The sequence below is a fragment of the Schistocerca serialis genome, chromosome 5 (genome assembly GCF_023864345.2).
Source record: "Schistocerca serialis cubense isolate TAMUIC-IGC-003099 chromosome 5, iqSchSeri2.2, whole genome shotgun sequence".
Classification (NCBI taxonomy): Eukaryota; Metazoa; Arthropoda; class Insecta; order Orthoptera; family Acrididae; genus Schistocerca; species Schistocerca serialis.
The window spans coordinates 219327546-219341892 of NC_064642.1; the positions used below are offsets into that span (position 1 = coordinate 219327546).

At 37.8% G+C, this 14347-nt stretch overlaps 1 protein-coding gene across 8 annotated transcripts in view; it reads left to right on the plus strand.

Moving 5' to 3' along the window:
* LOC126482327 (uncharacterized) overlaps nucleotides 1-14347 on the plus strand; it is a 463601-nt gene that overhangs the window by 256428 nt on the left and 192826 nt on the right. Inside the window, exon 8 of one of the 8 annotated variants that reach the window (XM_050106387.1) lies at nucleotides 1253-1655. The exons of the other annotated variants lie outside the window; for them this stretch is intronic. Coding sequence (XP_049962344.1) covers nucleotides 1253-1275 — 23 coding nt within the window. The 3' untranslated portion in view covers nucleotides 1276-1655. Of the gene's footprint in view, nucleotides 1-1252; nucleotides 1656-14347 lie in introns of those variants that run through there. 8 annotated transcript variants of the gene reach the window in all.

Here is a 14347-nt window from a genome sequence, read left to right on the forward strand (position 1 = left end):
TGGTTCTCGGAGAGAGAAATTGTCAGTACCCTTCTGTGTGGTCCAGAATTTCTCTAATAATGCAATTATGAGAAGGTTTTGTAAGAAATGTCTTAAGTGCATGAATTACTCTTCCTTATAATCCTTCCAATAAATCAGATTGGCATTTGCCTTCCCAGTAGCTATATCTGTGTTTTCATCCCACATGAAATCTTTGCATACAAGCTTGTAGATACTTGTGTATCATGACTTATCACGTTTTGTGCAATGAAATGTTATTAATACAGATACTTTCATCTATTTATGTGTATTACATTACTTTTTGGCACTGAGGGTAGGCTAACAGTCTTCGCATCAGTGATCATGTGAATGTGTCGCTGCATTTTGTAGTAAGTTGCTAATGATGCCACCAGGCTAACAAATACAGAAATACATCAGTTATCTGCAAGAGCATTTACATATGTTGTGAACAGTAGCGCCAGAGGTGGCCTCATTAGACTATCTTGATCATAACAGATGTTACTTTTGCTTCTTACTGTCTGTCTTCGGAAGAACAACGTAATGATGTATGTTTGTGCTGATCTACTCATGTGTCTGTTCAGATATTTCGCACACACATATACAGTTCCACCATATATTCCCTGCAGACCTATAAGGGCCATACATTTACTGTACATTTGCTCTAACATGAGAACTAACCCTTCCAAAAGCATATGAAAATCCAGTTCGTCACGTAATTCAAACCACTATGCAGACATGCTATTAAACTTTTTCCAGGAAGTGAATCCTTAATGTCAAGCACAGACTGACTCAAGACCTTTTGATTATTCTACTGTCTGACAAATTGAATTACCAAATTACGCCTTTTTCCTAAGAATTGATAATGCATTAATTTATCATATAAGTTAATGATCCACTATACTGCACACAATAGTATTGCCACACAAACCCAAAATTATTGTAAGTTAAGGTCAAGAATATAGAAGTTCAAATAGCTGTCTCCTCTTTATGTCCAAATAAAATGAAAAATGTGTTTGTGATTAGTGAGCAGTTTTATTACACATTCTTCTTTACTCTTTTTCTAGAATTTAGAAGGTCTCATGCAGTTCCAACTTTATTATTTTAGTCATAGCTGTTATTTTTCAGCAGTTATAGTATAAATTTATGTATAGAATTCAGTTGTCTGTTGCAAATAATTTTCAACAAATGACTGAATTCTACTCTGAAATACCATCTTTGTAATAATGTGAAAAACTTTATTTTTGTTTTCCAGGAATTCTGCTGAAGTTACATTAATTTCCTTCATAGCTACTGATCTTAAAGAACATTCATTTTGATAACTTCCAGAATGGACACCATATATTCATATTTCACATGAAAATAGACAAATTGTTTAAATCAGGGCCCATTGCTAAAGTTGATGAAACATAGGTATAGAGAAATGGCATGATGTGGCTAATCTACACTTAAATCTAAAGCATGAAAAGATCCATATACTGTGAAGAAGGCTGGATAAATTTATAAAAAAATTAAAAGCACTTTGTAACTTTTTTTTTATATATTATAAAAAATTCAAGTAGATTAACGTAAAAGATAGAAAAGAAATAATAAAGAAAGTTTTAAATTACAATGCATGTACAAACGTTTTAATGAAATAAATTTCCTTGTTGCTTCCATTCAATGTTTTTTGCATGTAATTTTATTTCACAAAATAAAGAATGAAAACTCTTACATCAAGACATCTGCCAGCAAGTGTTAATCCTACACATTACTGAAAACTGATATCTTGTTTCCAGTATATGCAGTGTGTACTGTCAAATTTTACACACAATCATAGATTTACACTTGCCCTGTTCATACTATACTCCTTACATTGAGAGAAGAGCTCTGATAGCTGGCAGTACTCTTGCTGCTATTCGACACGGACGGGCAGCGAGCCAGCGGTAGGGAGAACAGGGTGACAGACCTTCCCGTCACGCCCTTCGGCAACACTTGCGCTCCTTCAGAACCTAACAATGCCGTGTCATTCATTGCAGCATTCCTGTATAGGCAGCATTCTGCTGACCAGTGTCTGTCTTCCTTGATGGAGTATTTTTTCACATGTACTACCAGTGTTTGTCACCTTACACGAACACACACATAAATATTTTCTTTAATGACGTTGCAGCCATTTGGCTGCATAATTTTTATTTTATTGTTATGCGGTTCAGATTTCACTGTATTTCATACCAGTCTGATATCTTTTGACATATAAATAAGTTACTGTGCTTGAAAATGGCCTATGGCCAAACTCTGGATCATATAATCAATAAAATAAAAATTATTGGCATCAAGTGGTGGTAACATTTTTAAAAAAAATTACCATGAATATGGTTCCACACAATCAAATTTTCAACGTTAACAAGGTAAAGCAAACTGCATAAATGTTACATGTAATATTTTTCACTTACACACACTGCAAGAAACTCACAGAAGTAGCAGAATGCACATGTATCCACACATACCTGAATGTAGCATGTGGTGGAACTGACTGAAAGCAGCAGTTGCCCAGCACTACGGCAACACTGGGGCATTGCCACAGTAACGTAAACAAAAGATCATGATCTGATTGGCTGTTGTGGATGCACGAAGCACATGCGCCACAGCTGCGTCAGCTGTCAGAGCTCTTCTGTTGCTGTATGGAGTATAGACATCACCTGCAGCGGCATGAGAATAGGATGGCAATGCAGAATTTACTTATCATATTGGTGCAGGAAGTAAAATTATGAAGCTGCCAAAAATTGTTTACAGCAGCGCAGAGCTTGAAGTCAAAAGGCAACCATCCGTTATCATACTGGAGTAGACCACAAATTGTCCTTGCTTATAATTCCTATTCTTTATGTCTAGGTAACCATACAGGTAAAGAAAGTTAATGTTTTGATACATTGTTGCAGGCATTTCCCACTTTTAGAAAATAAGAATTTTTAACAGGCTTCATGTAGTGAAGGAGAATAGAGCCATCCTCACACTCAATCTGAAAAGTGATTTGGACATGATTTCTATCATGGTTGTTGAGTCCTCAGAAATGCAGTTTGCAGCCACAACATTCTGCAATGAGAGTTGCCAGCTACAAAGATTATTCTAATGAAAATTGACACACTAGGAATGAACTAAATCATGATTTTCAAAAGATGTGCTAAGAAAATCCCTAAGAATATTGTTGAGCTGTCATTAGCTTCAAAGGTGCTTGAACGTTGAGAAAGTCTTTAAAAATATTCTAATTTCTTCTGGACAAAGTATAACTGAGAAAATCTTTGAAAAAGCAGACAAAGATTTGAACATCTGAGAAGAATTAAAATATTATACCAACGTTAGTTCTTCACCCTGACAAACCAGCTGCAGGTGCTGCTGGTGTTTCTGTGCCAACAGTACTCATCAGGCTTTAACTGGTTTCATGCAGCTATCCACCCTAGTCTCTCTTGGGAAGATCCCCTCATATCTGCATAACCACTAAATCTTACTTACATTGGAATCCGCTTACTGTAGTTAAGCCTCAGTTTCCTTCTAAAAATGTTATCCCACACTTCAATACCAAATTAAGTAATTCTTGGTGCCTTAGGATGTGCCCTATAAACCAACCCTTCATTTAATCAAGTTATGCTATAATGTTGCTTGTGAACACATACTTACAAAGTTTCCAGAATCAATATTAATTGAGGAATGTGGAAATGTAAGACCATTATAAACACTGCTCATGTAGGGACCACAAAGACACAGTTAGACTGCATTGCCCTCTCTCATGTCCAGCTGGGTGCAGACATTTTTGAAGCATAATATTTGCTGCCATATGCGAGTGATAACAGTCAAATGAGCATCTTTGCTTTATCACACCTCCTTTATACTCACATCATTGTCCACCCCTTCACTCACAACCCGCTGGCTAGAAGCCCTCATTACCAGGATTTTGTGGAGAGTTTTGATGAGGTCTCTCTCTTTACCATAGTGCTGCTCTCTGATTCCCTTATTCTGATCAGAGAGAAGTCCAGCCCCACAATGACCTACCTCTTAGAATTTGTCCTCAAATCTACAGTCTCTTATCAACAAACAGATGTTGTTGTCATAGAGTATCTTCTATCACTAGTTGTAGCAAACATATTCATGGAATATATTGAAGAGCAAGATCTAGAAGAAGCTTCACCGATACCCAGCATGTTTCTTCAGATATGATGACACATTTGTTGGTAGCCACATGGGTGTGGAAGGATTCAATTGTTTCAGTGTCTGAACACTCTGCACCCCAGCACCAAATTTGCCATGGATGTGGAAGAGAATGGTGAACTCCCTTTTTTGGATGTCCTAGTCAAGCACAAAGCAGATGGCACTAATGGACACAATGTATGCAGGAAGGCACCCCATACTGATTTGTACCTGCAATAATTACCTCATCTGCTTATATTACACAGGCCCTATTACTTGAGGCGTGTGCATCCTGATAAAGTTTTCCCAGCTTATGGTGAAGTCATGGTCATACTCGCTTACGTTCACTGCCCAACAAGCTAAATGACTGGTGGAGTCTTTCAAATTCAGGAGCCATAAAAGGCTGGTATGGTCAATTATCACTCTGAACTTCCTGCCATACGACCAGAATTTGAAATACAGTAAAACGTGCTCAAAATGGAATCCCCTGGGACTAAAATAATTTTCCAAAGTGGACAAGTTTCTGGATTACAGAAAACTCTCTTGGTCATAATTCACAATTAAGTTGGAAATCATTGTCTTCCATTCTGTCGCTACACTTTCCTGTACATCCTTAGCTTCCCCACACTCTTAATTCCACACGATGTTTTTCCTAGCTTTGAAACTCTCCAGCCATCCTGTGGATGCCTTAAACTCCATGATTCCAAGCTCTTTAGCGACTTTCAGAGCCTCACTCTACAACATGGGTCCAGATAAAGGTAAGTTTTTTGCCTGTGCACTTACAAACCATTCTCACACTATTTTATTAATTTCTTCATTTCTGGTCTTCTTCGCCTTTCTTTTCATCTGCCTGTTCCCTTACATCCATTTGGCTCAAATCTTATCCTTGTTTCTTAAAGTCCCATAAATGTTGTGTTTTACTGCATTTGAAATGCAACATAATTTCACGCTCAGAAAGTTTGTCTTTCTCATTCGCCTCAATTAAGTGTTAACGACACATACCGTTTGTTCGACATCATGTTACTATATCTCTTAAAGTGCTACCAGTCAACTGAAACTGGCAGAAAATAATCACCTTGCCAGTTAAAACCATTGTTTAATGGAACAATACCCACCTCTTTCACTTCACATTATAGCAGTGTGTTGGAAGATGCACAACAATGTTCCTGTATGCGCCAGCATGTGTCAATAACGAGGAGAAACGAGAAAGCCAACAAGTATATTGATGACGAATGAACCATTTCCTTTGATGTATTGTACCAACACTGAGCGTAACTTATTCGTTGTTGTGCAGAGCGATGCCATTTTAGGCCCGTTTCGCACCGGGACACTGGTGACAATCACCAGTGATGGTCACCAGTGACTGGTGAACACTATCGGATCACTGGTGCCCAACACCGCAGGTACAGCCAACTGATTAGTTAGTGAAATGGACTCGTACAGGAGTAGCAACTAAATTTTGCTAGCCTTTTATGGTCCGAAAAATAAGGTATTAAATTTGGAAAAAGAACATACAAATTACCAATTTTGTTTTTCTTAACCATGCTCTTTCAGGCAAAAACTTCGTTATAATTTCTTGCCACACATTCGTTTTCATCACTTTGTTGCTATAGTCATCATTTTCACATCCCAAATAACAGGACGGCCTAAATTCATGGGTACAGTGTGTACAGTATAATGTACAATGAATATTTCATGTCACTGTCTCAGAAATGACTGCCTGTTGGTTGGCAAATCTGCAGTGCTGTGTCTGTGATCAGTGTTCCAGCATGAACACTTCAAATCAAACTAATGCATGTCTGGTGGTGATTGCTGTAAACACAGTGACCTTGCCCATCACATGTTGTGAGAGTGAGTCACTGCTGGGTCACAGTGGCTTGGTGAGGCAGTATAATGTCCCGGTGTGAACGGCCCAGTCCAAACGAATGTATCTCTTTCGGTGACCATCGCTGGTGACCATCACCAGTGTCCAGTATCCCATTGTTGAACAGGCCTTAGGTCCATGCCAGCAGTGCCGCGCTATGTTGGACCTCTTTTCTTGGTTTTGCGCCACTTAACAGAGCTGTTAAAAGTAACATCTTTGAAGAGTCATGAATAACAAATGAATGTAAACAGTAGCACGAGGTGCATTCAAGTTCTAAGGCCTCCGATTTTTTTTCTCCACACTGGAAAGAGATAGAAACATGTGCATTGTTTTAAAATATGTCCCAGAGATGGCAGCATCGTACGGCAGATGGAATTTTACCGCCAGTGGCGAGAATTAGAACCGTTTTAAATACTTAAAATGGCGACGTTTTCCGTACTTGAACAGCGTGCAATCATTCGTTTTCTGAATTTGCGTGGTGTGAAACCAATCGAACTTCATCGACAGTTGAAGGAGACATGTGGTGATGGAGTTATGGATGTGTCGAAAGTGCGTTCCTGGGTGCGACAGTTTAATGAAGGCAGAACATTGTGTGACAACAAACCGAAACAACCTCGGGCTCGCATAAGCTGGTCTGATAACATGATCGAGAAAGTGGAGAGAATTGTTTTGGGGGATCACCGAATGACTGTTGAACAGATCGCCTCCAGAGTTGGCATTTCTGTGGGTTCTGTGCGCACAACCCTGCATGACGACCTGAAAATGCGAAAAGTGTCATCCAGGTGGGTGCCACGAATGCTGACGGACGACCACATGGCTGCCCGTGTGGCATGTTGCCAAGCAATGTTGACGTGCAACGGCACCATGAATGGGACTTTCTTTTCGTCAGTTGTGACAATGGATGAGACGTGGATGCCATTTTTCAATCCAGAAACAAAGCGTCAGTCAGCTCAATGGAAGCACACAGATTCACCGCCACCAAAAAAATTTCGGGTGACCGCCAGTGCTGAAAAAATGATGGTGTCCATGTTCTGGGACAGCGAGGGCGTAATCCTTACCCATTGCGTTCCAAAGGGCACTACGGTAACAGGTGCATCCTAATAAAATGTTTTGAAGAACAAATTCCTCCCTGCACTGCAACAAAAACGTCCAGGAAGGGCTGCGCGTGTGCTGTTTCACCAAGACATCGCACTCGCACATCGAGCTAACGTTATGCAACAGTCTCTTCCTGATAACAACTTTGAAGTGATTCCTCATGCTCCCTACTCACCTGACCTGGCTCCTAGTGACTTTTGGCTTTTTCCAACAATGAAAGACACTCTCCGTGGCCGCACATTCACCAGCCGTGCTGCTATTGCCTCAGCGATTTTCCATTGGTCAAAACAGACTCCTAAAGAAGCCTTCACTGCTGCCATGGAATCATGGCGTCAGCGTTGTGAAAAATGTGTACGCCTGCAGGGCGATTATGTCGAGAAGTAACGCCAGTTTCATCGATTTCGGGTGAGTAGTTAATTAGAAAAAAAAATCGGAGGCCTTACAACTTGAATGCACCTCGTACTGTAACATCTCTGTAGAGTCACGAATAACAAATGAATGTAAACAGTAGTACTGTTTAGGCTCTTTTCCGCATTATACAATGCGTTGGTGAGAGGAGTAGTCAATCGGGTTTTCATTGCCATCTTGTGCCCAGCTCAGAATACAACCCACAGCACTGTCTTGAGCATGACATGACAATATAAATGCTTTCTGAATATTAGGGTGTATTAGCCAGGGTAAATATATTAACACATCTTTAACCTGTTGCATTAGTTTCGCATTCTGCAGTCTATTCAGAAGCTAGTCCTTTCTTCAACAACTCTATTAAGGGTTTAGTTACAAATCATCAGTAATAATACATCAATCTTAGGGATTGATTATATTAGAGGGTGCAGCAAATAAAATATCACCAGATGCTGAACCTGCGATTCTGCAAAAAAGCATTTTTCCAGTTTCAGACTGAAGTGAGTGCCTTGTGACCTTGTAACCTTCACAGCACTTTTCTTAATCACTTAACTTTTCCTCAGTTGTCCTAGAGAATAGAATGATGTCATCTAAATAGACCAACATGTCATGGGTTTTAACCTACATAACAACAAGTCTGAGATTTTTCGAAATGTGGCAGGCACGTTTCTTATACCAAAAGTCATTCTCAAGAATTCGTACAGCCCAGAGGGCAATACAAAGGCAGTTTTTCGCCTGTCTTGGAGTGCAATCAGAATCTGATGACGTCTTGCTTTTATATCTAAAGTTGTGAAGAATTTACAGTTTCTCAGTCTACCCAAAGTCTCACCAGTATGAGGCAAATGACACACATCAGGGTGGCGACTTCATTTACCATCATCATATCCACACACAGGTGATAATTCTTCTCGCCATTAATAGATTTCTTGGGTATAATCACTATTGGTGATGCCCAGAGGCTAGTAGAGGGTTGTACAATTTCTGCAATGACCTATTGCTGAATACTTTCTTCCATAACTGACTGTAAATAATATAGGATTCTGTACAGTTTCTATGGCGTTGGTCTAGCTCTAGCATCTCTGGTGTGAATTCTGAGGTAGACAGACTAAGTAGCTCACAGTTATTGCTTTTTCCTTGAATTCTTCTAACACTAGATACAACAGACTGTAATGGATCTGGGAGATGTGTTATTTATGAACCAGGTCATTTCTGCAGCCGACGAAACTATGTGGAATCATACTTCCACTAGACGACTGAAGCCAAGTCAAATATCGTCTTGTAAACAATTCACGGAAAAGGTACTGTCACAAAATGTGCTAAATACAGTATATAAAAATAGTGAGCATATTTCAACAATGCGTTATGGATTTGTCGATACCAATTTTAATAAGGGAAGTTGTAAATGTTTTCTTATATTTTTGTCAGAATTTGTTTAAATTGTAATTTGCCTTATTTTATGCTAATTTACTTATATTTTTGAGAGTGACAGCATATTGATTACTATTAGTAGATGTGACGAAGAATATCAAAGAGACTGATTACAAGTGGAAGCTTGTGTGTTGTGTAAAATGTCTTTGACGCTGGAGACGTCTTTGACCGTAGTCAGTCGACAGTGAACACTTGGTGTGTATTGACGGTCGAACAATGTGCAGGTCGCCATTATAAACATTTGCTAGTGAACAAGAAAAAATGAATTATGTTACTACTTTTTTTATATAACCTTTGAGAAACCACATTCGAAGAAATGGTATTTGAAGCACCAAAAATGAGGCAAATGCATTGAACCAGGTCATTTCTGCAGCTGACGAAACTGCATTGTGGAATCATACTTCCACTAGACGACTGAAGCCAAGACAAATATCATCTTGTAAACATTTCACAGAAAAGGTACTGTCACGAAATATGCTAAGTACAGTATATAAAAATAGTGAGCATATTTCAACTGGGGACTGTAGCCGGGATATTGTGTTCACGTGATCTTCAACAGTACTACGAAGAAGAAAATTTTGGTGTGTTAATACCAGTTTTTCAGAATGTGTGTTACAGTATTTGTGTTCATCGAGAAGCAAAAGTTTTGGAGAAGAAATGTTTCGGCAAAAATATAATTTTCGACAGAAGAAAAAGTTTCAAGAATTTTGGTCAACAATCACATCGATGGAAAACATGGATTTGCAACAGTAGAAGAGAGTTCCAGATCAGTCACGAAACCCTCGTATTTTGTTGAAACAATCGTTTTATCTTGTTTTGTATTGTTGTGTATAATTTCTTTTTCATAATGACTTACAAGATTTTCGAGAGTATTGTGCATTAAGTAAAAAATAGTAATGTAATAGACTTCGAAAATCAGGATAGGTCAAATGAAACAGAAAGAACCGATCAATTTGATTTAAAAAGTTTTCTTGTAAATTTCACGAAAGAAATTAAACAATCAGTAGACGACAATAAGACATACTGGGATGAAAAAATCTATAACATTTTGTTGCAAGTCCAGGCAGTCAATACCCAAGTGGGTGATCTTTCGAACGTTGTAGGCAGTGTTGAGGAAAAAATTGAAACTGTGGAAGCAAAAGTAAATGAAATTGATACTAAATTGAACGATGAAATCAATACTGTAAAAAATGAGTTACTGGCAGATAGGGAAAGAAATTTAATTGAATTTAATGAGATAACAGGGGAAATTAAAAATTTGGATGAGAACACAAATGTTTTAGTAAAAAATGTAGAACAAAAAACTGACAATCGTTTAGTTACTCTAGGAGAAAAAGTAGAATGCAATTATTTAGAAAACAAAAAATCTGTCAAAGAACTTAGCGAAAAAATTGAAAGTTTTGACACTGAATTTCAAAGCAAAAATCACAATGTCAGCACACGCAATCTTGTATCTAATATTCCAGAGAAGCATTTTTCGGTAGATGGACCCTTACACCCTGTTGATTTTATACAGTATTGTAAGGATTGTTTTTTACCTCACTCACCAGATGATATGAAAATTAAATTTGTGAAAAAATTCTTGGAAGGGGAAGCTTTGACTTGGGCAAACCAGATTATAACTGTGGGGATGACCTTTTCAGAATTTGAATCAAAATGTCTGGAAAATTTGTGGGATGATCTTAAACATGCTAGAATCAAAAGTGAATTTTTGAATGGGAGAAACTGTAGAGAATCAGATGGGAGCATGAAACAATTTTGCCAAAGTGAACTTCAAAAACTTATTCATTTAACAAAACCTGTGGATGACTTGATCAAAATTGATACCTTAAAGAGAAGATTGCCATCAGCAATGCAGTTGAGTTTAGTTCATTGTCCTGATAGTAATGTTGAGCAGTATCTCAGTTATATTGAAAGGTTAGATGGGTAACAACAAGAACACACAGTGGGTTTACTCAGAAAGGTAGTGGTCACAATTGGGGACATGATAACTTTCAAAAAAGGGCACAAAACAATTATCATGGTGTCAGTCAAAATTCAGGGGGATACAACAATTTTCAAAAGAAGGACCATAATTTTCATCCAAAACAAGAACAACATTTTTGCGTAAATAATCAACAAAATAGAGAACACTTTAGGGAACAAAATCACAGAAGTTTTCCTAGAGATCAGTAGAAATTTTGCTAGAGATCAGTACAACAGAAACTACCAACAACCTGGTAATGTTTGGCATAGGAATGGGAACAGAAATGTTGGTCAGAGACATTTGCAGAACCACAATCAGCAGTTCAAACAGGAACCAGTTGTAATACAGGAAATAAAAAAACGAGTAGAGGTCCCCTTGAAGGTCCGCAAGGTTGAGGCAGAAGGTGAGCATGATGAAAGGACTAATGGATGTGACTATCATAAACCCAAACATGACAGTTCCAAACCTAAGCTATCACATGAGGTTATTAGTTGTTACTTATTGAAGAAATTTCAAGAGGAAAATAATGATGATATTGATAATAAAGATAAAATTTTCAATACACAAGAACATACAGTAGATAAAAGTAATTGTGATTCATTTAATTTAACAGAGTTTTACACTTGGGCAGAAAAGCACAAAACTTTGTCAGATGATGTAATTTGCAGTAGTTCAGAGATGTGTGTGAATGAAAGAGAGAATGCATGCTGTGAGAATGAAAATATTGGTGAAAGGGATCTGGTAACTTTAGAAAGGGGAAATAATATTTTGGAGGATAATTTGAATATGTATAATGATAATGATGTTGTTGATTAAGTTGATAATGATGGTAATGGTATTGATGATGATGTTGAGGAAAGGTGTTTCACTAGTTTAAATAGAGAGTTGGGTATACACATGGTTGAAAATGGATTAAGTAGTGAGAATATTATAGAAATTCCCAGCGATGTTACCAGGATGAATAAGGCTAGCAGGCAGGTGTATGTGAAAGTGTGAATTTTGATGTTGTTGGTAAAGAATCTGACTACACAAATAATGATGACACATGTATAACTTCTAGCCTAAGTGAAACATTTACAGATACTAATGACACACACACATTTCTTATGAACCTATGGCTGAACAGTGAAACTATTTCTTTTGACAAGAATTTTAGAAAGATGCTTATTAATGTATGTGAAACTATATGTCCTGAGTGGTGGAAAAAGATCAGATATTTTATTTTTGAAAAGCTGAAGGATAAGTACTTCAACAGTATACAATGTGATTTGGACGAAAATTCTTGGCTATTTGAGATAATAGAGTACTAATGACAATTTTGTATCTTGCTCAAATTTTATAACTGTGACAAATAAAACATATAATGGTATACCATATGATTATGATACGTATAGGTTTGGGGAAACTGAAAGTGCTTTATTACATGAGGGCACAGGTTCTGAGAAAGAATTTTGCAGTCCTTATATAAAGGTTCAAATTGGGTCATGGACTGATAAATGTTTAATTGATACAGGAAGTGAGATCTCAGGAATATCAGAAAGCTTAAGCAAGAAATTGAAAGTGGGGAAAGATTATGTTGAAATGCCAGTTGTTGGAGTAAAGATAAAAGGTGCTACTGGGAAGAGCAGTAAATTGGTAAAAAACCAGGCTTTAGTGAGATTTTTAATTGAAGGCAAGTTGTTCACACGTGGATGTTTTATAATTCAGGAATTTAATGAGGATTTTCTTTTGGGTATGAATTGGATAGTAAAAGTAAATACAGCATTTGATTGGGTTGGAAGAAAACTTTTGATAGAAACTAGTGAAAGGGAATACATTCAGACAAATTTTGTGAACGCACTTGGTGATCAGAGTAATGGAAATTTTGACAGTCTCAATTTACTAAAAGAAAAGAGATTGGAGAATATTGAAATTTATAGATTTGAAACTGATGAAGTTGAATTTGGGAATTTAGTAAATTTGAAAATTTCAGAAACACAAAATTTATGTTGTTCTTGTTGTTATGGTGGTCTTCAGTCCTGAGACTGGTTTGATGCAGCTCTCCATGCTAATCTATCCTGTGCAGGCTCCTTCATCTCCCAGTACCTACTGCAACCTACATCCTTCTGAATCTGTTTAGTGTATTCATCTCTTGGTCTCCCTCTACGATTTTTACCCTCCATGCTGCCCTCCAATGCTAAATTTGTGATCCCTTGATGCCTCAGGACATGTCCTACCAACCGATCCCTTCTTCTAGTCAAGTTGTGCCACAAACTACTCTTCTCCCCAATCCTATTCAACACCTCCTCATTAGTTACGTGATCTACCCACCTAATCTTCAACATTATTCTGTAGCACCACATTTCGAAAGCTTCTATTCTCTTCTTGTCCAAACTAGTTATCGTCCATGTTTCACTTCCATACATGGCTACACTCCATACAAATACTTTCAGAAACGACTTCCTGACACTTAAATCTATACTCGATGTTAACAAATTTCTCTTCTTCAGAAACGCTTTCCTTGCCATTGCCAGTCTACATTTTATATCCTCTCTACTTTGACCATCATCAGTTATTTTGCTCCCCAAACAGCAAAACTCCTTTACTACTCTAAGCATCTCATTTCCTAATCTAATTCCCGCAGCATCACCCAACTTCATTCGACTACATTCCATTATCCTCGTTTTGCTTTTGTTGATGTTCATCTTATATCCTCCTTTCAAGAAACTGTCCATACCGTTCAACTGCTCTTCCAAGTCCTTTGCTGTCTCTAACAGAATTACAATGTCATCGGCGAACCTCAAAATTTTTATTTCTTCTCCCTAGATTTTAATGCCTACTCGAAATTTTTCTTTTGTTTCCTTTACTGCTTGCTCAATATACAGATTGAATAACATCGGAGAGAGGCTACAACCCTGTCTCACTCCCTTCCCAACCACTGCTTCCCTCCCATGCCCCTCGACTCTTATAACTGCCATCTGGTTTCTGTACAAATTGTAAATAGCCTTTCGCTCCCTGTATTTTACCCCTGCCACCTTCAGAATTTGGAAGAGAGTATTCCAGTCAACATTGTCAAAAGCTTTCTCTAAGTCTACAAATGCTAGAAACGTAGATTTGCCTTTCCTTAACCTTTCTTCTAAGATAAGTCGTAAGGTCAGTATTGCCTCACGTGTTCCAACATCTCTACGGAATCCAAACTGATCTTTCCCGAGGTTGGCTTCTACCAGTTTTTCCATTCGTTTGTAAATAATTCACGTTAGTATTTTGCAGCTGTGGCTTATTAAACTGATAGTTTGGTAATTTTCACATCTGTCAACACCTGCTTTCTTTGGGATTGGAATTATTATATTCTTCTTGACATCTGAGGGCATTTCGCCTGTCTCATACATCTTGCTGGTATTTCGCCTGTCTCATACATCTTGCTCACCAGATGGTAGAGTTTTGTCAGAACTGGC